Source organism: Salvia hispanica, chromosome 2 (assembly GCF_029641045.1).
Source record: "Salvia hispanica isolate PSC_SH4W2 chromosome 2, Shi_PSC_v1, whole genome shotgun sequence".
Classification (NCBI taxonomy): Eukaryota; Viridiplantae; Streptophyta; class Magnoliopsida; order Lamiales; family Lamiaceae; genus Salvia; species Salvia hispanica.
The window spans coordinates 39,126,971-39,152,852 of record NC_142693.1 but is presented as its reverse complement, the minus strand read 5'-3'; the positions used below and the strand labels follow the sequence as shown (position 1 = coordinate 39,152,852).

The 25,882-nt window shown below is 35.8% G+C and overlaps 1 protein-coding gene, 2 long non-coding RNA genes and 1 pseudogene across 3 annotated transcripts; all 4 read left to right on the top strand.

Annotated features, from left to right (window-relative positions):
* The first annotated feature begins 6,043 nt into the window (after positions 1-6,043).
* Positions 6,044-8,887, top strand: LOC125201605 (uncharacterized). The gene is made up of 2 exons (XR_007172942.2): positions 6,044-6,523; positions 8,627-8,887. It is a non-coding gene; the product is annotated as an uncharacterized LOC125201605 (long non-coding RNA).
* A 6,168-nt stretch (positions 8,888-15,055) lies between these two features.
* On the top strand, positions 15,056-16,504 carry LOC125215945 (acetylserotonin O-methyltransferase-like). The gene is made up of 2 exons (XM_048117535.2): positions 15,056-15,822; positions 16,048-16,504. Exons 1-2 carry the CDS (start codon positions 15,085-15,087, stop codon positions 16,342-16,344), a joined length of 1,035 nt encoding a protein of 344 aa, XP_047973492.1. The 5' UTR covers positions 15,056-15,084; the 3' UTR covers positions 16,345-16,504.
* Positions 16,505-18,586: 2,082 nt separating this feature from the next.
* Positions 18,587-19,875, top strand: LOC148932373 (uncharacterized). The gene is made up of 2 exons (XR_016134931.1): positions 18,587-18,763; positions 19,635-19,875. It is a non-coding gene; the product is annotated as an uncharacterized LOC148932373 (long non-coding RNA).
* A 2,276-nt stretch (positions 19,876-22,151) lies between these two features.
* LOC148932372 (flavonoid 6-O-methyltransferase 6 pseudogene) lies at positions 22,152-22,797 on the top strand (annotated as a pseudogene).
* Positions 22,798-25,882: the final 3,085 nt, after the last annotated feature.

Below are 25,882 nucleotides of genomic sequence, written 5' to 3'. Positions count from 1 at the left end.
AGGGATGTAATCAAATGCAAACACATATTTGATACAAACTCCAAACTTTAATCCTAGCCACTAATTATTAAAGATCTGTGGTTAATATTGTGTTCAATTTCAATGTCAACAAAAGTATGTAATTTGTCAACAAGGGTCAATTTTGTAACTTAATTTTCTAGCGGTTTTTGTGCTCCTAATTTCTCTCCCACCTTCCAAAACTGAAAATAATCACATATTCTTTGGGATCTTAACAAGGCGCGGAAAATTTATTCTGAAGATTGAAATTCTTTTTCGCCGGCGTACTCTTGGAGGTTTTTTATTATTCGGCCGAATCTTAAATTGATTTCTTTGCCAGTGTTACATCGTTTTTTTATTATATGGAGGGTTCTAACGCTGATAAAGGTAATTTCATGGTGATGAGAATTAATCTCAATGCCGCAAAAGTTTTTTTATTTTTCATTTTCAGTTTTCAGTATGTCTCAGATTGTCACATTCGTGATTCATAATTTTCATACGTTGAAGATTGACACATTCTTGATTCGTTAATTCAGATTGCGGATACAATTTGTGATTCAGATTGTGTTTTTTTTTTCCGTTGAACCTGTGTTGAAATTATTGGATTTTTTGTTGAGACGTCGTAGCACATGGCTGATCCTATGTTGACATTTGTAAGCTACTGGTTGATTTTACATTGCAATCCTACTGATCTAAATGCTATTGATTTTTTGTTGATTCAACACAAGATGAGACTGAACAATATTTTAAACTATTTGATAAGCCGCGCACTTTTAATTACTTTTTGTTGATTCTATATTGATATACATTTGACATGTGTAAGGTACGGTTGATTTTACATTACAATTCTGTAGGCATTTTTGTTAATTCTATTCTATTGACATTTTTGTTGATTCTGTATTGATATATTTTATATTGATTCTATATTGATATACATACATAGCTGCTGTTCTGTTGATATTCTATTTTAATTCTCTGTTGACATTTGTGTATCAGTCTCAATTATTCCAGAATGTAGATCCGACTTGAAGCCTTACGTTGGCAAGCTTTTTGAATCAGTAGAAGATGGCGTTTCCTTGAAGCCGTACAATCTGTTGAAGGGTTTTTTTCATACTTGTTCCACCCTCTTCAATAGATTTACCCTTACCTGCCAACATAACCATTTTCACAAAATCAACACAATATCAACAAAAATATCTGTATGGAATACACCTACAATCATCTCGAATGAGATGTAATACCAAATCACAAGATCAACACAAAATCAACGCGCAATCAATGTAAATTCAGCAAGATCAGAAAATCAGCAAATGATGCCTGCTGCGTTTGTGCAGATGATGTCTGCTAAGTTTGTGCAGATGATATACAATTCCAAGCACGATTAAAAGTAATATCAATTGAGTTTTACAATATAAATCAGCAAATCAATATAAATTGAGTTTCAGCAGATCATGTATGCTGATTTTGTATGCTGATTTTGTAAACAGTATTAAAACAATTGTCAACCTAAAATCAATACGATTTCAACAAACACTTCAATACGATTTCAACAAATATTTCAATACGATTTCAAAAAATACTTCAATACGATTTCAACAAATACTTCAAGAATAGAAGGAATTCAACATAATATCAACATAAAATCAATACAATTTCAACAAACACTTTAAGAATAGAAGGAATTCAACGCAAATTCATCTTAAAATCAACACTGGAAAGAAAATCAACACTGATTTCAGGAAAAAAATCAACAAAGGTTTCAACACCAACAAAGAAATACTAAAATTTCAACATCAACACAGAATCAACACAGTTTCAACATAGAATTTCAACGTTTTTTTCAAAACATCATCCCAAAATCGAAATTCGCTAGGTTTTTAAGCCGAAAAAACAACCACCTAGCCGATAAAAAACTAGAGAACTAGTGTAAACTAGGGTTTTTGCTGGAAAACTCACTCCTCGAGGATTCAGCAGGTTTCTGCCCAGTTTTTCGCTGTTCAAAACTCATTGAAAATTGCTCCCTCGTGTCACCACTGCTGCTTGGAATTACTATTGTGCCGCCGCAGATTATCGCCGATAAGGTTGAGAGAATCCAAAAAGGCGAAAAGTTTGAATGAGGGGAAATTGAAACGGTTAATTAAATATGAATAGTGGAAGGAGAGGGGACAAGAGATCCAGGATTACACGATCTTTCTCTTATTAAATCATCAATCATATTGTCAAATTGTCTAAAATAGCCTCTGTTGCCAAATTCATAGAGGTTATTGACATTTTATTCTAGAAAATTCTTAAGCATTGATTTGTTAAATTCAATGGCTAGGATTAGAGTTTGGAGTTTGTATTAAATATATAGTTTTCATTATATCACTACTCTATATATATATATATATATATATATATATATAGTCCCTCCATTGCTCACTAAGTGAGACATTTCTTTTTTGCACGAGATTTAAAAAAAGAGTGAACTTCAAAAATTGTATCTAATCTTTCAGTTATGAACAAAAAATGGTACCTGATCTTTTTTTTTTTATAACATTTTGGGTACATCGTGACAAAAATAACCCTATGTATCAAACATTTGATTTTTGGGTCAGTAGAATGTATCTTTGGAAATTTCAATTAAGAGTAAACTACAAAAACAGTCCCTTAACTAAGGGTTTATTTCACCAGTAGTCCATGGACTTTAAAAATATCTCCAATAGTTCATAAACGTGTGATACTATTTTTTAATATTGAATTAGTTATGCATTGTAGGTATTAAATCTGATATTATTTTAAAACTATCTTCCCCTTCTTCCCTCCTCCACTTTGTTTCTGTTTTTTTTCTCCATACTATCCATATGTCACATTTTATGCCACTTATGTCATCTGATACAAATGGAAGATATGGATAGTGTTATGGAGGTGGATAACTTAGATAATAAGACTATTACATTATTCTCTTTCTTACATGACTCATTCTACAATTTAACTATTTATAGTATCTTTTTTCTGAAATGGGTGCATAAATAAAATGACTCAACTATCATTGGATGGATGAAGTACTATTTAGGTCCTTTTTGTGTATGTCCAAAAAATACACTCCGTGGAAAAAATTGTGAAAACTACCATGGAACGGATGGAGTATTATTTAGGTCTTTTTTTTAGCAAAAGGCAATACGTTTCTTTTCACTTACTTTACTTTCTCTTACTTATTCTCTCATCATCTCTCTATCATTTTCCTTTACTTAACATACGTAACACATTTTTTCTTAATTTCCGTGTCGAAAAAAAATACCTCTACTATTATGAAACTGAAGGAATAATTATAAAAAAGTAAGAAAGAGAATGTCAAAAAGAAATGATTCATTTATCTTGGGACATCTCGATGAATCACTTAGCATATGAAAGAGGAAGTACTATGTAATATTAATTTATTAAAAAATCTGTAGTTATAAAATTGAATAAGTTTGAAAATTGAAATAAACCAACGAAAACATATACTGATTGAAAGACTTTGAATCTCTATTATAAAAAGAACAATCAAACTTTTAACAACAGACTGATCTATACCGAAACATAATCTAATATATACTCCATAAATTTATCAAATAAAATAAAATACTAATACTTATAGGTAGGAAAACTGGCATAAATATTCTTACATTTCCAAATTAATTGAGACTTTTAAATCGTAATTGATCGAAATTAATTGATATACAAATTCATTCATTATTTTCACAACTTATTTGGGAAGCTAATGATTTTGTACTCCATTGATCCTCATTTAATGTCTCGTATTTTCTTATTTGGATGATTTCTAATAAATATTCTATTATATTTTTACTATTTTTATAAGTAACTTCATTTTCTATTAACTTACTCCACTAAAATAAAAATAAAAAAACACTTACTCCACTCACATTTTATTATAAAAACAGTATATAAAGTATGTCCAACACTTCACTAACCTTTTTCACCCATTGTGGATCATCTAATGCAAATCCTGCACCATCTCCTATTCCACCCCTACAAACATAATCAATGCAAATCCTGCACCTTCTCCTACTCCATCCCTACAAACATAAAATTTTTTTATGTTTGTAGGGATGGAGTAGGAGAAGGTGCAGGATTTGCATTGGGTGATCCCCACTGTTTTTCATCAACTTTTTTCTATAAAGACATAATTTCTTAAAATTCACATCAGTCAAATATGAGACATTTAATGAATGGTAATGAGTGATGATATATTAATGAGTCACATAGATTTGTTGATAATGAAAACCGGATGAAGTATTATACTATTGGACAATGGTGTTGACCAATAGCTTTTGTCTTTTATTCTAACCAATGGTCAACTTTCCCTGCAAAATGACAATATTGTAAATAGTAAAACTCTCTCCGTTATATTAATAAAGATAAGACTTTTTAAATTTTGATGGATTAAGATAAAATACATTTCAACAATATTTAGGTGGGGTGAGCATTCGGGTTTCGGTTTAATATTTTGTCCAGACCAAACTGAAACCGAAAATCGAAAAATCGAAAACCATAAAACCAAAAACCAAACTAATAAAACCGAACAAAACTGAAAAAACCAAAATTGTACTCCGTATAAGATTTAAAAAACCTAAAAACCGAAAAACCAAAAACCCGAAAAAAAAACAAGAAAGCATAAAACCGTAACATAATTAACATACATCCACCAACAAATACAAATATTTTAGGCAAAACCATAAAAAAAAATAGAATTTGATGATATTTAGTAACTAATAAATTTAAAACAAATTATAATAATGTAAATCTAATCCAAGCATTCTTAGACTTTTTCTTGCTCAAAATTCCAAATACAAAGGGAAAAACTTTGGTAATGAAATTTGTAAAATCTGAAATACAAAATAATCTCATAAGTTAATAAGAATGAAGCAGAAAATTTATGAATGAATGAAGCAGAAAATTTATGAATGTTCAAGAAAATGCTAATGAACAGTTGTGGCATTGAGAAAATTGGAATAACAAATTTTTTTAAATCTAGGGGCATGGAGCCATGGATGACGACAGATCTGGAATGATTAGTGCAATCTAATATTTTTCTTCAATTATTTCATGTTCCTAAACTCAATAGATCAGGAATAATACTAACTTTATTTCATGTTCCTAAACTCAATAGATCAAGAATAATACTAACTTGCACACTAATGCCTAAACACAAAAATTTCGGAAATATTATAAATTTGAACACTAATTTGAGAGTTAGTGATAAAAATATATGAGTTTGAGTTATTACCATAGTTTAAATAGAAGAGAATTGTGTAGTGTGGTGAATTTTTTTTGTTTTGAAGTGGGGGTATTTATAGATGAAAATGTGAATTTTGGAAAAAAAAATTGAAAAATAAATTAAAAGTGTGTAGAAAAAGGATATAATTTATTGGGAAGTGGGAAAATATTTTTTTTTATTTAAAAACGATTTTTTAAAATAAATTCAAATTTTTTTTTAAATAAAATAAAAACGAAATTGCCAATGGCTAAGCCGTTGGCCAATCACGTTGTGACGCCGGAATTTCGTTCCTTTCCTTTAGGATAAATCAGATTTATTAGCTTAATTAATTTCGTTAGAAGATGTGTAATTGTACATTCCTTGTTGTATTTCGACTTTGGAGTAATTTAAGTACTTTCGTTGGAAGAAATAAAGTGCAAGGAAATTTACATTTCAAGGATAAAAGTAAATGCCATACTTTTATTAGATAAGTACTTGGAGGAATTTAAATACAAGTAGTACATGTTTACATATGTGAGAGTGACAACACATACATCTATTCTACACCACTTATCCTACTACACTAGTCAACAAGTTTGGAAGCTAGCTATTTTGGTGATGGAGACAAGGGATCTCTAGAGGAGCATCTTCTTTCTTTCTCCCTCACTCTATTTCTCGATTAGGGAGCAACCACAAGACTCCAAAGCTCCAGCCATGTACCTGCAAATTAACACAAGAATAGGGGTTAGAAGATGACTCACAAATAACAAGGAAGGGAGGCACAAGCTCGAATAGGAAAGTGGAGTAGTAGACGAAAATAGTGCAGCTAGGAGGCCGCCATTTAGAGCATGAAGTCAGCCTATTTTTTGTCACATTCTCAACTAGCATCAAAGAGGAACCAAGACAAGAGAGCATAGTAGAATGAGCCTCTACACAAGCCCAATATAGACATGAGCAAGATTCTTGTTTTTCCATCGATCAAGGCTGAGGAAACAGCCAAGAAAGACAACCATGCATACACCAAAATAGTAAGGATAGCATGAACATCAAGCTCAAAAGTAGTGGAGCTGGCAGCCCCAAAATAGGAGCCTTTACCTCCAAGTCTCAAGCACAAATAGCCAAGAATAGAGCACTATATAAGCAACCTCATCTCCCTTCTCCTCCCCACAAAATCGACACCCCAAACTCACATAAAGTCAAGAAATACAGCAAGGAAGGGAGGAGGAGCAAGAAGGAGATTCTGAGGCAGGACATCGGTCCCCATCCGAGAGGATTCATAAAAGTGAGGTAACAACCTCAACACCCAATAACCTTTGCATCATGTAGAGCTAGGACAATAGATAGCCCAGAACGAAAACTTAGAATCATAGAAGATCACAGAATGAAACTTAGGAATGTAACTCATAACAATAAGACTTATTCCAGTAGCTACACTCTTCTCAAATCACAAATCCCTCTCAAATGCAATTAGACTCCCCTCATCAGTTGATAAATCAGCAATAACAATCTGCCAAGAACATAAAGCTTTAAAGGACCATGCTTTGAAAGGGGAAGGGGGAAGGAGGACTTAGCTTTAGTTGGGCGGACGAGCTCCGGGAGGCCCGGCTGAACGGAGACACTGCCGGGGCAGCAGAGTAAGGCGGCGGCTGGTGTCGGCGCCGTCGAGGGAAGGTCGAGAGAGGGCTGGAGTCGCTGCCTCTTGGAGGGCTCGACGGCGAGAACCGATGCAGAGCGCTGGCAGCAGCGACGGAGAGCCGGCGACGCAGAGGAGCGGCGGACGGCGAGTGACGTCGGCGGCAGCGGTGCTGTGAGCTTGCCGAGTGAGAGAGAAAGAGAGCTCGACGAAGATACTGTTGCCTCAATAAGGATTCTTCGTTTTTTTTTTCAGATAGGGGAGAGAGGAGAGACACCGGCGGTGATAGCCGGTGGAGGACGAGACGTCGACGGCGATTTCGCCGGAGGAGGCGTGAGAGAGAGGGAGAGATGCGCAGCTCCTCAGTTCTAATTAGGGATTTCTTTTGGAAAGGGAATTTGGGGAAATTCACGATGGAGAAGGGAGTAATATAAGTGGGTACTTCCTTTTCTTTATTGGGCCTCAATGCTTGGAGAAATTAAAACAATGGGCTGATGTGTTAATAAAGGAAGTTGGGTTGGAAATTGTTTGTTGGGCTAAGTCCAACTTAATTGGAGTAGAAGAATGCCACATTTAATTAAAGCTTGGGCCTACATGAATTATATGGAGTATTGCTACTTAGTTATTGGTACTAGTCACATTTAATTAAGTGAGTGCAGTGGGCTTTGGGCCAAGATTTAAATTATGAGAAGTTGGAATTATTTAAGAATTGAGATAGAGCTCAATTAATTAATTTCCGAATAATTTACTAAGTTTTCGAAGATGGAAAATTTTGAGTTGAAGCCCGAAAATTCGATGAATAAATTCCGAATAATTTATTTAGATTCCGGGAAAAAAAAGTAGTAAAGAGGGAGGCGCGAAAGCCGGCCGGCGTCGCCCCGCGACGCCATGGGCGGCCTTAAGAAAAATCCGAAGAAAAGAATTTTAGAAGAGACTTTCCAAGAATTCTTATTCTTGTAATTAAGGGCCGAGTATTCGTTTAGAGAAAATAGAATTTCTCCAAAGTTAATAAAGTAAATAAATAAACTCTGCAGAGTAGTGAAGCCGAGGTAGGATTAAGAAAAATCCTATAAGACGAGACTGAGATATAGGTGCTATCCAATAGGATGCATGCATTCTTTCTAAAGAGAAATAATTCAAGTATTAATTAGCGTGATACGCTATTTATTTTCAAGTGATAAATTGCTCAAGGGCGAGTGAGGCCAAAGCGAGTTTTGAGTTGAGACATAAGCATATCAGGTGGGCTTTCTTTAAATATCCAGCACTATAGTGTGAATATAAAGCAAATACTTTTGAAGTTATGAAAAATCATTTTCTCAAAATGAAGCAGTGATTATTTTAAAGTGTTGTCATGCCATAAAATGTTTGTTTTGAGGCCTATCTGTTGGGGTTGTAGCCTGCGGGGTTTTGGCGATACCAAACCTAGTTTAACGAATTTGGTTCCCAATAGGACCGCAAATCCTGTTCGGAATATTGTGCACGAGAGCCGTGAGCCATCAGCGGTTGGCCGACGATGTGTCCGCTGAAGGTGGCCACCTTCACGGTACACGATTCACAAATATGGTAGAAATTTTGAAAGAACTTAGTCTGATCAGACGAACTTTTAAGATCACAAAGAATTTAGTATGTTCGGGCCTTTTAAGAAAAACCCCGTGTGATACTGTGGATGGATGACAACTATATTGTATGTTTTGTTTTCGGCATGTGTCCACTGAGTACTCCTATACTCAGCCCTGCATGTATTTATAAACGTGCAGGTTGAACGTCAAGAGGATGGAGAAATGATCAGAGTCGATGCTACTAAATAATCCAGTGGATCTTTTCACGATTCGTGTCTTCATACACGAAGGAAGTTGTCTAGTATAGACTTATTCCGCTGCTCTTTTGTGAAGTGAGACATCTTAGAATCTCACCATCGAACTCTGATTTATTGATGTAATATTTATTCTAGTTTCGAGACCATGAAATGATACATTTGGCTTCTATTCTATGATATGAATTGACTTGGCCTTTGAGCATATTCTCAAGTTCTTTCCCCTTTTCTTTCCCCGTTTCTTTAATCTCTCTCATTAGTCGCGGTTTACCCGCTTTCGCTATCCTTAGCAAAGTGCGGCCGTGACACACGTGCCGCCATGTCAGCCTGCTCAGTGGCACGGACGTGCCCTTATCGAGCAGCGCCGTGCCGTCGGCACTGACGGACAGCTGCGCAGCGGCGGACAGTTGCGTGCCGCGCACGGACGGCGTCCGTCCGTAAGGACACCGCTGTGGATGCTCTAACTACCATTCTCCTCCTCTCTCTTACTTCACCATACTATTCTCTACCTATCTCTTACTTACCAATTTTGTCTTAATTTTCGTGTTATATCCATTGCATATTTTTATAGGAGGAGGGGTAATAAAATAAAGAGTGAACTACAAGAATGGTCCCTGGACTATGGGTTTATCTCGCCCATAGTCCCTGGACTTTAAAAATATCACCAGGCATCCCTGGACTAAGGGTTTATTTCAAAAACGGTCATTGGGCACTGTTTTCAGACGAAAATGCCCTTTTTAGGGCTTGGGCAATTTGGACATTTCAAATTTTTTACTGTGTATGAAGTCAGAACATCATTTATTTTTTTGCAGGTGGTGTCATGATGGTTTTATCTCTCTCTCTCTCTTGCCTCTCCTCTAAATATGACCTAATTCTCTCTCCTATCTCACTTGCTTCCTTCTTCTTCTTCCTCTTGTGTCAACCATTCTCTCCGTAAAATCGCGATTCTTCTTCTTCTTGTTCCTGCTTCTCTCCACAACATCATGCTTGTCTTCATGTCTTCGCATTCCGTTAAAAATTCGGCTGATGGGGTAGGAGTGAATGGTTGTAGGTGGCACCGGTTTGAGTACGAAAATTGTATGTGCCGGCAAAGAGCGATTCGCAAAATCGTTGTCGACACAAGAAAGCAATCAAATGGAATGTTGTATTTCGTTTGCGAGAAAAAGGGCAAGGTTGGAGGCTGTGATTATTTTCGGTGGTGTCATCCCAAGCCTGTGTATTTTGAAGGCTGCAATTACTTGGTTGGGAACAATGGGCGTGAAGACGAAGTCGGAGGAGAAGACGAAGATGATTCTGAAATATATCGAAAACGGGGTGAAGGTGGAAGTAAAGCGAAAGATTGTATTTTGGTGTTATCGTTGTTAGTTTCGTTTGTAGCCATTTTGGTGAGTTTCATGAAGTAGGTTTTGACAAATATATTGCAGTGTGGGGGGGAAAATTTTGGTGAAGAAATATTTTATGAGGAAGAACTGTAATTTGAAGTGTGCGTGATGTTGGAAAAAAAATTTGAAGTGTTTAAATCGATGTAACTTGTTTTGTTTGAATTATTTGTTCTATGTATGATTTATGTGTTCTAAGTATGATTCATGTGTTCTAAGTATGATTTTTTCCAAAGTTACAAGTTTTAGACTTTAGTTTTAGTTGTAGTTTTAATTTTAGTTTAGTTTTAGTTGTTGTGATTTGTGATCATGGTCGAAAATGGGTATTCTTCGATGGGTACTGACTACATACGAGGGTATCCAGTAAGGAGTACTATATTACAGTGGTAATTATACGGCTAAATCAACACAAACAAATATCAAAATTGGCATACAAATGTGGTTCATAAAATAATATCAAAAGTGGTATGCGCATGAGTAAAATAATATCATAGTTGGTCCACATCAGTACAAATTATATATCAGATGCGGTACAACTGTACTATACTCATGTGCAAAATAATATCAAATATGATACTCGGTACTTCAAAAACTAATATCATTTCGGGTTTTAAATAAATATCAGATTTAGTCCCTTAGTATTGGGCATGGTTTTGACATTTCAAAATTGAAACATTTTCAATCAGTCAGCATCATCCGGATTTGCATGTACTTTCATATATACACATATAAAATAGAGGAAATGGGGTGTTGACACGTGGGTGAAGCACTATAATTACCCCATACCACCAGTCATAAAAGAGATCCTTGATAAGGCGGCATCCAACTCTACTTCATGGAGGGCCTTCTGGAATGGGGAAAATGAGTACCAAGTCTCTGGGCCTGCTGGTCAGTTTGTGGTGAACATGCTCAATAGGACATGCACATGTAGGCTTTGGCAAATCAGTGGCCTCCCTTGCGTGCACGCTGCGGCATCTATACTCAGGTGTAAACACCCTCTGACTGATTATGTATCACCATTTTACTCCAGGGCTAGTATGGCGGCACTATATGAGCATGTGTTGTACCCTGTCAATGGTATGGAAAACTGGTCAAGGTCTTCGGAGGTTAGTTTTGAGCTGGACCCTCCCAACACCAAAAGGCAACGTGGCCGCCCAAGGAAACTGAGGAGAGAACAGCCTCAGGTAACACATCTTTGTTCAGATTATATGTATCATATGTGGTGTTCGTCATTCACTAAGAATGCAAGTTTGATATGATGGTAGGTACGTCTTCACGAGAATGGAGTTGAATCGTTGCAGCGAACTGCAGTGCTCTCATGTGGTAGGTGTGGTCAAATTGGACACAATAGGAGGACTTGTCAGAATGACCCTTCAGTACCGAACAGCCAACGCAGCCAAGCAAGCGGTCATGGGAGTCAAGAGCCTAACGCGCAGAGGGAACGACCGCGTCGCCCACCTATGGAGACAGCGGCTGGGCCGGGCCGTGCTGCTTCGTCATCAAACCATGTTCGGAAAGCTCAGAGACGTGGTCGTCGGAAGACGGCTGATTGAATTAAATTGGCCTCCAATATGAAACTGTGTTTTTTGTGAATGTCATTGCAAATCACTAAACTTTATTGTTTTTGGTTGTAATTAGTAAATCACATACAGTCTGTGTGTCTACCCTTTACTACTTGGGTTTCTACTCCTTTTTGTTTATTTTTGCCCATGGACTAGACTAGTAAAGGGATATGCAGACTGATGATGAATTTAGTATGCATTTATGTATGATTACATACAAGGCAAGAGTACCTTATATATGTATAAAAAATTCTACTTGATCTGCTATTATTTTGTGGTATCCACTACCTCTCACATCTAAGGTGACTTTTAGTATGATATTATTTTGTGTCGTTCTTTTTGCCTTCAACTACGAGCGATATTACTATTAGTACACAAGGGTTAAGGTTTACATTTGATATTAGTGTCGCATGACATTTGATATTAATTATTAGTACCAAATTTGATATTATTTTCACATACTACATCTGAAATTATTTACCTATCTTTATGTATCAGATCAGGGGTTAAAACACATTGGATTGATCTATCTTCCAACTTCCAACTAACTCATTTAATTATACACAATCAACCAGTTTAAAAACCCCAATCAAATACATCACCTCAATACAACACAATGGAGACTACCACAAATCCAGCACAAGTCGTTGGTGGAAAATTGTCTGAGGAAAAGTTGAGAAGTATCTTTGCAAGATTAAAGCGACCCCAAAATGCAAACAATACGAAGCCGACACCATCCAAAACTGAGTTTTGTTTCTCAGGACACGTCTTAGAAACTGCCGCCAATGTCACGGTTGTCTCAAGCTCATCTATGACAGCGACGTCGAACAATCAACAGCCATTCGAATGGACAATGGAATGGGAACAATGGGTGGAAGATGTCGAAGAAGATTCATTCGAGTAGATGTCCAACAACACGGTCATTTGAGTAGGATTTCCAACATGATCCTACCACACGTAGATCTCCTTAGTCGTACCCAATGTAGTATTACAATTAGTTTTATTCTCTAGATTTCGTGTACTACCACACGTCGGACCCGTCGAATGAAAATTTATATGCCCATTTTCATAATTCTACTTCCGACAACATTATTTTCAAAGTGCATCAAATAAATTTTCAAACCAAAAATTCACTACAACATCACACACTTCAAATTAACTAGACTCCAATAATCACGTACTGCAATGATGTAGTTATCACAAATTCACGGAAACCCAGCAAATCAAAGAAATCAAGTTCAACCACATTTCTTTTTACTGCAAACATTTGCAGAGGATATGAGAGGAAGAAGAAGAGTAGAGAAGAGAGAGAGAGAGATAAAACCATCATGACACCACCTGCAAAAAATAAATGATGTTCTGACTTCATACACAGTAAAAAATTTGAAATGTCCAAATTGCCCTAAAAAGGGCATTTTTGTCTGAAAACAGTGCCCAATGACCGTTTTTGAAATAAACCCTTAGTCCAGGGATGCCTGGTGATATTTTTAAAGTCCAGGGACTATGGGCGAGATAAACCCATAGTCCAGGGACCATTCTTATAGTTCACTCTAAAATAAAATAAAAGGGCGGAAAAAAGTAAAAGAGATAAGAGAGAATAAAATACAAGTGATTATATGTTTTATTTTTTATTAATAAAAAGAAAATTAGGACATGTCAAAAAAAGTATATAACTCAATTTAATTGGAACGAAAAAAGAAATTCTATTCGACCTAAAAGGTGAGATATGATTGTTAATAAAAATATATAACTCAATTTAATTGGAACGAAAAGAGAAAGTCTATTCGACCTAAAATGTGAAATATTATTGTTAATAAGGCCCAAGGCTTAAAGACAGCCCTCTTAGAATTTTAAACTACTAGTATTATTAAATTGACAAATAAAAAAAGGTGAGATACGATTGTTTAAAAGGCCCAAGGCTTAAAGAGAGCCCTCTTGGAATAGTTATACTATTACTACTACTACTATTAAATTGAAAAATAAAAAAAGTGAGAGATGATTGTTTAAAGGCCCAAAGCTTAAAGAGAGCCCTTTTAGAAAAGTTATATACTACTATTATTAAATTGAAAATAAAAAAGACGAGATATGATTGTATAATTAAAGGCCCAAGGCTTAAAGAGAGCCCCCCTTAGAAAAGTTATACTATTATTAAATTGAAAAATAAAAATACAAACTAACTTACAGCCTGATTGAAAATGGGCTATTCAATATAATATGGTCAAAAAAAGATTATTAATGGTTAGCATTTCTTTAATTCCGGTTTGGACTCGTAAATAAGAAACAAGCTGGCTATAGAGGTGGGCTATGATCTTGATTAGCAGTAGTATTTAAAAATTAAATTGGAAGTGGGAAGTGATTATGCATCAGCATATCTATCATTTATGTGTCCATCTTCGAAATAACTATACAAAATTTAGAGGATTTCAAGCTGCTTTATTCGGAGAGAGAAAGTTGACAATCATGGTGTCGTTCTCATTAATGTCTACTCAGCCAAATGTTTAGTGCATATTGTATGCTATTATTGCGATGCATATACGTTCTGTTTTGTATTTTTATTACATACTAGTACTATAAAGAATGCGTTTGGATTAAAAAAAAACTACAATTGAAATTCGTTTAGTACGATTTATTATGAATAGCAAATAAATGCTAATCACTCATTGTGTTGTCCCACTTTATGATGAAGGGACAAATCTTGCTGCAATGAGTCTGGATTCAAATACTTTCGTGCAGTTGCTTCTATCTATCAGGCATAAGTGTGAGGTCTTGGGAGATGGGCTTCTGGCAGTCAGTGGATTAAGACCTCCCTCTTAACGGGCTACTGCCTATTCTGATTGAACCCTCTCACATGATGTCAGGCTGAAGTGTGGAGACCGCCGCCAAGGTGACGGAATCGCCTTTTGCTGCAAAGAATTGAGAGTGGAAGTACATGGAATGAGATCACCTACCGCATCAATTTGATATCCTACTTGTACAGTATAAAGTAAATACTCGGTCACCAAAATAAATAAATTATCATCTACTCAATCATTTTGAATAGTATATAGGAGTCTTACTATAGTACTTAATCTCTAATTGAGATTCATGTCTCAGTATTAAAAATATTAAAAATTAAAAAATCACTGTCAATATTTGTCGTGTTTACAATTAAATGGCATTGGAAATTAACTATTATAGTTTTAACCAAGTTTACTAGCTCATAAAACATCCACGATACCAAATACTATTCATTTTATTTGAACAGCAACTTATTTTACATAGAGTAGTTGCATGGTGGCCTAGGTAAGGACGAAATACTGTGATTAACGACACAAGAAAACATTAAGTATGCCTCACGATGGTATTATTTTATTGGCTGATTGTTGTTAATGACTTAATGTTGGCATTATATAATGCCTATGCATGTATGATTAAGCATCACCAAAACACACCTCCTTCTCCTCTAAATTCAAATAATAAAAATGGATGTTAAATCAATCAAAGAAGTAGAGAAGGCGCAGGTGGATATATGGCAGTACGTATTCGGCTTCACTCCAATGGCGGTCGTCAAATGCGCAATCGAGCTCCAAATAGCCGACGTCTTGGAGAGCCACGGCGGCGCCATGTCGCTGGTCGACCTCTCCTCCGCCGTGGCCTGCTCTCCCTCCGCGCTCCACCGCATCATGAGGTACTTGATCCACCGCGGTTTCTTCAAGCTGCAGGAGTCCACAAACCAATACGCCCACACTCCTCTCTCCCGCTTGCTTTTGAAAAACGAAGCGAATAGCCTCACTTCGTTTGTGTTGCTGGAGAGCAGCCCCGTGATGCTGGCTCCGTGGCACAAGCTGAGCTCGCGCGCCTCCGTCCACGGAGGCTCGGCCTTTGAGGCGGCCCACGGAGGGGATGTGTGGGAGTACGCGGCCCAAAACCCGGCCCACAGCAAGCTCATCAACGATGCCATGGCCTGCCACGCTGGAATCGCTGTTTCCGAGATAGTGCAGCGATACGGCGAGGTGTTTGAAGGGATTGGCAGCTTGGTGGATGTTGGCGGCGGGGATGGAACTGCGCTCCGTCGTATCGTGGAGGCGTGTCCGTGGATCCGCGGGATTAACTTCGATCTCCCCCACGTTGTCTTGGCCGCACCACCGGTACAAGGTGTGGAGCATGTTGGTGGGGACATGTTTAAACAAATCCCCAAGGCAGATGCTGCTTTTATCATGGTACAAATATTATTTTCAAGTTCTTTTAGGATGCTAACTATCTTAATCGCTAACTGTTAACTATGTCAACAGTTAGCGATTAGCAAATCCCTATCATTTCCTATTTTAATAAATCATTTATGTAAGTTGACATCACGAACATATCATTTATATCAGTGACATCACAGAACATATCAATTTCTGACTTAATACAGTATATTGATATATGTGATGGTGTACTTGCAGTGGGTGTTGCACGATTGGAGCGATGAGGAATGTATTCAGATACTGAGGAAATGCCGAGAGGCGGTGCCGGAGGAGAAGGGGAAGGTGATGATTGCAGAGGCGGTGATCGTCGAGGGAGAAGAGGACAAGTACAGCGATGTTAGGCTGGCACTGGACATGGTGATGATGGCCCACACCGATAAAGGGAAAGAGAGGACTATAGAAGAATGGGATTTTGTGATAAAAGGAGCTGGTTTCAGGAGCTATACTGTCAAACATATTTCCTCTATTATTGCTGTCATCGAGGCCCATCCATGAAATTCTGCATATCATTCATTTCTTTACTGTTTACTCTAATAATGTATTTTGAACTTATATGCGTTTCTTTATTAGTTGGTGTGAATGATCATATATAATATGACGATCACTCGTGTTGAAATGAGATCATAATGAAATGGAAATTTCAATGTTTATTTTATTGCTGTGAAACATAGTGTATAAGTGTATTTTATTGGAGATATTATTACGGATACAATTTATATTATACAAGTATCACACTCGTGAGATTGCACGACCAATTTTATTTTCTTCACACTTATTTTATACTGCGAAATAATTTTATGAAATGATAGAAAAATATGATAGTACGAAATCTAAAATTATAAATGTATAAAATAAAAAAATTATTAATCTATTTCTATGGACGGAATGAGTATAAAAAATATAAAATTAAACAATTTTCAAAATCACATACATACATATTGCTATCAATATTAATCGGTGAATTTGGAAAAAAAAAATACATACATATTGCTATTAATATTATTGCTATTAATATTATGTTATTCTAAATTAATATATATACTTATGTTTGTTTTATGAATTACATGTCAATACATTAATAGAATTTAAATTTTAGTACTATATAAAGTGTATTGATGTACTAATGCAACTATTAATTACATACTATATATTTTAAAAAATTTAAGGTGAGCAAAGATAAAAACATTTTATATTTACATGAATGTCATTGTATATTATTTTCGCTTAATAATTATAAATACAATATTAAAATTTAAAGGCAGACTTTAATATTATAACGGTAAGGTACAGCTAAAAAAACTTTCACCAACTTCAACATGGCTATCATTTTGTGCATTTAATGCATAAGATTGTATTGCCTATTTGTTTGCATCCATTTCTATTAGGTCTCCGTTTTTTTTAACTCGTGCCTATAGACCAATATTTCAAAGAAAATTATTCCTCCTTCCCTATGATATACCACAATTTGTTTCATATATTTCGCTTCCTCTAAGTCAATGAAATCAATCCCATTATTTTCATATTATTTAAATTGGTACTAGGATATAGTAAATGCCATAATGTTAGGCAAGACTTTTATGTTAAAATAACATAAAAATATATTTTCTAGATTTTTGGATGAAATATTTCAAGTATTAGTAACCAATACTAAAAATAGATTATAGACAAAAAATTATAACAAATGGCAATACACTCGAGAGTAATAATTCACAAATTATTAGTAATACTATTAACACTTGACAAACACGGATTTTACATGTGTCAAATGAAATTTGACTCGTTTAAAATGTCAATCATACAAATTATATTCTTAAATTGCATACGTTGATAAATGATATAAAAAGCAAGAAAAAAGTGCAAAAGGGCCAAGGTGCAGCAGCCTCAGTTCAAGCTGATTTTTCCAATGCTGTTGAAGTCCAATCAGTTATTAGTTCACACCATTCTCTTCGTCTTTGAAAGAGCTTCGCATGGATACCTTGAACGTCTCAATCGAAGTTCTGTAGAGAAAGTTATGATCATTCTACGAACATTGCGCAGTGCAATTAAAGCTGACGGAAATTAAAGTAATAAAATAAATTGTTGCCTAAATTCCTCCCATTTCTTGAAGGCCACGAAAATTATGGAAAATAAACCTTTTTCAACCTATAAATACCTCTTCATCCAATTCATAATCTTTATCTCAAAGCATCTATTCCTTCTCCATCTCTACACATTCTTCTATCACATATTCCACACATATATTCCTCCATCTTCCTTTGGAGCGGTGCTCTGCAGATCAAGGCAAAAGAAGACTGAAGATTGAAGATTCAACCTGAGTTTTTTTTTCATGCCATTGTAGTTCTTACTTGTTTATGAGTAGAACATCATTTGTGAAATTTTTTGATGAAGATATTCAATTAATTTTTTTTGTTGGTGTGACATTCCTAATCCGACACCTGCATTATTTTGTATATTAGCATATTTTATTGTCAATGCATACTAATATAATATTTCGTATCAGTATACGTGCATGGTATTTTAAACATAATATACATATATGCCAATATATTGGGTACATTTTTTAGTCTATTAATGTTTCCAAAATTTTAACTTAGCATAATAATTTTATAAAATGATAAAAGAATAAAAATGCTATTTTTGCATGAAAGGCACGTGTAATCAAAGTGAGACATGTCATAGGCTTCGTGTGAACTAATAAAATTATGTAGACTTTAGTTTCATCCGTATAAATAATCTATTTATATCACAAATATTAAAATATAGTGGAGGATAGAGGAAAAGAAAGGAGTAGGAAAAAAAATCAGAAACGAGAGAAGAGGAAATATGCAAAGAAGAAAAGAAGAGCTGATAGAAAGATCTGCGACTGTAGATAGGAGATCAGAATCGTTAGGCAAAATTATCCTATTAAAATAAGGTGTGTATTAGTCGCATTTTATATATTTTTTATGTGATTAATTGCTATGTATTAAATTGGAGTGAATATTTGAATTATATGATATGAATCTGGAAAGGTTATATGTTACTCCCTCTGTCCCATAAAAGTTGAGTCGTATTCTTTTTTAGTCCGTCCCAACAAAGTTGAGTCATTTCCTTTTTTAACAAAAGACAAAACATCTAATCACTCTTACTTTATTCCATCATTTACTTTACTCTCTCTTATCTTTCCTACTTTTTTCTTCTCTCCTATTTATTTAATATAAATTCTTAATCTCCGTGCCCAAAAGTTTTGTCTCAACTTTTATGGGACGGAGGGAGTATTTGATATTGATGGTGTAATATGATGTGGATATGTGATTTGTGCAATGAATATGTTTATCTATAATATTGAAGTTATTGATGAAATATGGATATGTAATTGGTGCAATGGATATGTTTGATGTATGGTATTGGAATTATTCAAGTCATGAGATTAAAGAGGATATGTGACTGTCTTGCTCTGGATCTGATATACAATGGCAAAAGACCTATGGGTCATATACAATGATAATGGACCTACGGGTCAAAGAAAATATGCAAAGATGGGCCTTTGTGAAAAGGTCAAATAATTAAAAGGGACCTGCGGTCGTATACAATGGAAATCTCAGGCAGATACCAGGCTTGATGTGTCACAGAATAATAAAAAGAACGGAGAAGCATATGCATATGAATATTAAATTGTTTATGATATTTATTACTTCCGGTGATATATGTTGGTGAATGATTGTTTTTGATATTTGTATGTGGAATTACAGTTAAGGTTTATATACACTGAGTTGTGGCTTATATAAACCACTAATATTTTTCAGGAATAAGATACTATCAGTGAAGTTTTTGATTGACATGGGTCGTAGGAACTGCACATGTTATCGGGTTCGGCGGCTGGCACATTTTTGTCATCCTTCTCCTCCTCATCATTTTTGCATATAGATAAATGTATAATATATAGAGTGGTTAGAGGGTCCCACTACAGTTTAGAAAATTTTGCAATATGTACTTGATAAATGTTGGTTTTTAAACTTATATAATATGTGTGCTTCATTTACTTGACATATGGATTATTTAGTTCAAACTTTGAAGTTATTTTTAGTAAATGCATAAGTCATAAGGGTTGGGGTGTGACAGTTAGCTCTTGCAGCTATTTGATTTATCTTTGTGTCTTATATATTCAATTGATTAGCTACCTCTTGAATACATGTTTGAGTTGATTAGAGTACTCGGGAGACGAAATAATTAACTTGGAAAAGGGATAATTCACACTTTAATTCAATAGAATTCGGGAGAGTTGAGGTCTCAAATGAGGTCATTGGTCTTAACGATCTTTGGGAGATAGATGTTAGAGATTTAAAGGGGACTTTGATCTTAACAACTATTCTACAGATTTCTCACCTCGGGATGTAGTTTAATCTAGTTAAGTGACCGGCTTAATAACTCTAGAGACCATAATTCAAGGAAGTCGATAGGAGAATAGCTCTTGATTGTGTTTTTGGATCCTAAAAGGAAATGTGTCATCTTATTTGGGACAAAGTAAAAAGGAAAACGTGTCATCTTAAGCGGGACGGAGGGAGTATTACCTAAAAATTCAAATAATTAAATAAATAAAATACAAACCAACAATACAATAAAATTCATATATGGATAAGAATGATGCCAAGTGTAGTAGGCCGGACTAGTTTATGTTTGGTAATTCTTTTAATAAAAAGGAGTTTTAAAATTTAGCATTTTTTTAAAAGGAGTTTTAAAATTGAATTCCATTTCCTTTTTTTGCTGATAAATATTCAATGAAAGTTCCAATACTAATTGATCTTGTTGTGACTTTTTAATTTAATACGGAATTATTAATAAATCATTTACATACAGATTAAAATCGTATATTAAATGAATTTTTACATAAATTTGTGAAAGCTCGCTCTTGTTGTCATTGTTCTTATCTTTTGTTCTTGTCCTGAATAGTTTCATGTCGTTGTGGACTGCTCAAGTTAGATTGTCAACTGATCCATTTTGGCCAAATGTATGCCTTCTACCTGCAAATGCCGGTGAGTGGATCCAGTGGAAACTCAACTGGCCAACTTGACTGAATCCGACTTGAGTGATATGAACGGAGGGACTCAGAGCGTTTCAAAACCTTAACCCACAATACTACTAACTAGTATAGGGAAGTAAGGATCGATCTGTGTGGATCGATCCCACAGAGACGATGTGTTTTACATTTGTCGCGGACAAAATGGAAATGGTTGCGGCTACGCTTTCCAGTAGGTTAAGTTAAACTACTTGATTTAATAAACTAGGAGACTGCACTAACTAAACTGATCCACTTGCTAAACGGAACTAAAATCTACTTATCAACTCATACTGCAAATTTCTTACCCTTCGCCTTTGGGGATCTTTCTTGTGTGACGCTCCATCTCCTAATCGGATGCTCCTGCCGCATGTTATGTAGTCTGACTTGAACCGTTTGCGCAACAAATTGACTCCTTCTCCTCGATCCGTTCATCCGCCCAACTGATCCACTCATTTTTTTGAATATGGCGGACTTTCACACACACCTGGCTCACAATTGGACGTTAGATTACAGAATTGAGTATAGTTTTATAACATAACACATGCATGAAACGAGCCTCATCAATTTGTTACAAAGTTAAATTTCTATCATATGAAATGGATATTGTATTTATATAGTTATTCTGGAAATTAAAATCAAACTTATGATGTTATACTCATAGTACTATAGTAGTTAGTTCATGAAAAATGGATTGGGGAAATAATTGTAGATTCAAAGCATCACGGTTTAAAAATTTTAAATACTTCAGAAAACAGAGCTCGAAAATTTAACACTGTTTAAATCTTAAAATCACTCAATGTTTCAAATTATTTTATTACAATTAAATATTTATTTAAGTTAGATTTATTAGTATATTAAATTATAAAAAAAATAAAATTGAATTGTAATTCGGTTCTCGGTTAGGAACCGGTTGGTTCCGGTTAGAACCAGAGCCAGTTTTATATAAAAAGTTGGAACCGGAACCGGTTTTCCGATTTCCGGTTCCTCAATTAACCGGCCGGTTCCGACTAACCAAGAACCGGGGAACCGTTTAATTACCCCTAGTAACATGATATTGCAAAGAAATATGAAGATCTTCAATATAAAAAATAAATCAAATCATAAGCTGATAGAGAATACAATCTACATACTCCCTTCGTCCCCAAAGAATATGCACTTTGGGTTTGACACGAGTTTTAATGTAAAATGAGTAAAGTAAGAGAGAGGTAAAGAGAAAAAACAATAAAAATATTAAAAAAAGGTATTGTCAGAGCAACAGAATAAGATGAGAGATGACCGATTGACCGAGACATTGGTTGTATACATCAAGATATTTAACTTCGACCTCCCCCACGTTGTCTCGGCTGCACCGCCGGGACAAGGCGTGGAGCATGTTGGTGAAGACATGTTCAAACAAGTCCCCAAGGCAAATGCTGCTTTTATCATGGTACATACATCATTTTCGGGTCTTGTTAGTATGCCAACTATTAAGTACTATTAACTATGTCAACAATTAACAATTAGCAAATAGTTAGCAACTGATCAAATTCCTATCATTTCCTATTCTCATAAATCGTTTATATCAGTTGACATCACAAAACATATCTGTTCACTGATTTATTTATATTATCAGTGACATCACAAAACATATCAGTTACTGACTTAATATATGATAATATATGTGGATGGTGTACTTGTAGTGGGTGTTGCACGATTGGAGCGATGAGGAGTGTGTGCAGATACTGAGGAGATGCCGAGAGGCGGTGCCAGAGCAGAAGGGGAAGGTGATAATCGCAGAGGCGGTGATCGTCGAGGGAGAAGAGGACAAGTACATCTATGTTAGGCTGGCGCTCCGTGACGAATCCAGAAAATTGAGCAAGCTGGGCCTGAAATTTAAAATATACATAAATATTAAAATATACTCCAGATGATAACTATTTCTGGCGAGTCGCCATGTCCTGAAATCGGCGAAGAATGGTCTCATTTACAAATTTTTTGAAAATTCTCCTCTCAATGTATACAACTAAGATATCATTCATCCATTCGTCTCTCATTCTATTGCACAAATATGTCTTAATAATTTTCATGGAAGAAATTACTCTCATCATATGTCTCCCATTCTATTGCGCAAGTATGTCTTAATAATTTTAATGGAAGAAAATACTCGCTCGACAGAGGGTTAGTATCAACTCAATCAAACGGTGCACCAAGGGGAAAGCTTTATCTCTCGCCGTAGAAACCAAAATATTTGGCCCAATTAATTAAGCAATAAATAGAAACAATTAATTAAAAACAATTATATAATAAACTGAGTGATTTATTTAACGAAATGAATTGGCACATAGAAAATTATTTCGAAACAAATGTTCTCTTTATTCAGATCAATAACTTTAATTTTAACTCACTTACGAAATTCCCTTCGAGCATTTCATCGAACAATTTCTGGGCTAGAATTTACAGATAAGCAGTATATATATTTAAATTAAAACATTAAATTAAATTGATATATCACCTATTTACATCAATTCTTACCTAAACCGCGAAAGGCAAGCTGAAGAACTCCATCCTCCAATTCCAGGCGTGAATTCTAAGTAGATTTGGGTTTGGGCTAATTGTGTAAGGGCTTAGGGATGACATTGTTTGTTAGGTACATAGTTTATAAAGTTAAAAGGCCCAAAATAAAAGAGCAGTCCAATAATGAATTAAAGAGACCAAAACAAATCCAGCCCACTTTTCTTCTTCTTCCCCAATTTTCAGTTTCACTGTTTCAGAAATTAAATTGAGACGGACGATTGGAGTACAGCAGGAGACGGAGTCAGGGCTCGACGGCTCGCTCCGGGGCGGAGACGGTCGGAGCATGGCGGTATAAGGGGGATTCGAGGTCTGGTGCCGGTCAAGCCCCCGCTGGCGCGGGGGCTTGGCACTGTGTGGATCCGTAGTGGCGCTGGACATGGTGATGATGGCCCACACTGATAAAGGGAAACAGAGGACTATAGAAGAATGAGATTTTGTGATAAAAGGAGCTGGTTTCAGGAGCTATACTGTCAAACATATTTCCTCTATTATTGCTGTCATCGAGGCCTATCCATGAAATTCTACATATCTTTCATTTCTTTATTGTTTTTTGAGTAAATGCCAAAAGTGGTCCCAAACATATGTCCGTTTTATCAATTTGGTCTTAAATAGTACTACATCTTTTTGATTATTTGGTCTCTCACAAAATAATTCTGACCCGAATCAGTCCCCAATTAACAGATCCGTTAAAAAATAGATGGTGATTGCAAATTTGACTAAATATGAGTAGGGATTCTACTTCAAAAAGCAAAGAGAGAGATGCTTTGGTGAAAACCTACAAAAATCGAAGTGAAAGTGGAAGACAAAGAAGAACTCGAAGAAGCCCAAAAACAACGCGCCGCCGCCGCCTCATTCTCTGCCACCACCACCACCGCCGCTGCCTCCTCCCTCCTCCACCACTTCGATCGCACCGCCGTCGACCCCACCTCCAAACCCTACCGCATCGGCCTCTAAACCATCCAACAAAATCCCCAATCACGGCTTCCATTTCTCGATTACTAATGGAAGTCGAAGTGGAGCTCCGATTGCCCAACAAATCCGCCCACCAGAAGCTCCTCGCATCACTCTCCCCATTCCACGCAGCAACCCATCACCAGCACAACACCTTCTACGACGGATCCGCCGCCGAGCTGAGCTCCCGTAGAGCCATCCTCCGCCTCCGCTTCCACGAGGAGCCCGACCTCCCCAAATGCTTCGTCACGCTCAAGGCCAACGCTGCGCTAGCCAACGGCGTTAGCCGCGTGGAGGAGGACGCTCGCCGGACCGTCTACTCTCGCCGGACCGTCTGGTGTACAAAGAACGCTCCATAACTTGTTCACGAACTGCAGCTGTCGCCGGAAGAGAGGAAAATGAAGAAAGGAGAAGAATGAAGAAAGGAGAATGAAGAACTGTTTAAAATACTAATTAAAATAGTTAATTTGGTCAAAATTTAACTAAATCACATTGACCGTCTATTTTTTAACGGATCTGTTAATTGGGGATCGATTCGGGTTAGAATTCAATTACGAGGGACCAAATATAAAAAAGATAATGTTTAGGACTAAATTGATAAAACGGCCATATATTTTGAATCACTTTTGGCCTTTCCTCTTGTTTTTTTAATAATGCATTTTCAACTTATATGCGTTTCTTTATTGGTTGGTGTGAATGATCATATATAATTTGACGATCACTCATGTTGAGATGGGATCAAAATGAAATGGTCATTTCTATGTTTATTTTAATGTGGAACATAGTGTATTTTCTTTAGAGATCATTATTACGGATACAATTTATATCATCGTTAATGAGCCGATGCATGGGAGTTATTTCTAGGGTTGGCACGGTACGGTATACCGCACCGAGAATGTCATACTGCATACCATACCGCAAATTGCAGTATGACTAAATGTCATACCTATACCTATTGCGGTATACCGAAAAATTCGGTATGTCAAAATTTGAAAACCTTTACCTTACCGATATTTCGGTATGCCGTACCGTGTTGCGGTATACCGCGGTATACCGCAAATCATACCTGTTTGATATATAAAATATTGAAGAATTGAGATTTAGAATTAGGACAGAATAATGAATTAATGATGGCTGCTACTGCTTTACGAATTATGCCTCTAATCTTTCTTTAGTATTAAAAATATAAATATTATAATTTTATAAATAATATATATATTAAAAAAAATATATTTATTAACGGTATATACCGCAAAATTATGGTATATACCGTAATTTTGCAGTACATACCGTAATTGCGGTATGATGCGGTATACCGCGGTATATGCAAAATCCATACCTTTACCGTACCTTAATCTACGGGTAAGGTATCATACCGTACCGAAAAGTGCGGTATACCGAAAATTCAGTATTTTCGGTATTTTTTCGGTATGGTAAGTATGGTATTTCGGTATTTCGGTATGTTTTGCCAGCCCTAGTTATTTCATCCGT

What these genes read in the sequence shown, in the direction of transcription:
- LOC125215945 (XM_048117535.2), top strand. Translation starts at nt 15,085, where the DNA reads ATGGATGTTAAATCAATCAAAGAAGTAGAGAAGGCGCAGGTGGATATA. An exon ending in CAGATGCTGCTTTTATCATG is followed by an intron (nt 15,823 to 16,047) that starts GTACAAATATTA and finishes GTGTACTTGCAG; the next exon opens with TGGGTGTTGCACGATTGGAG.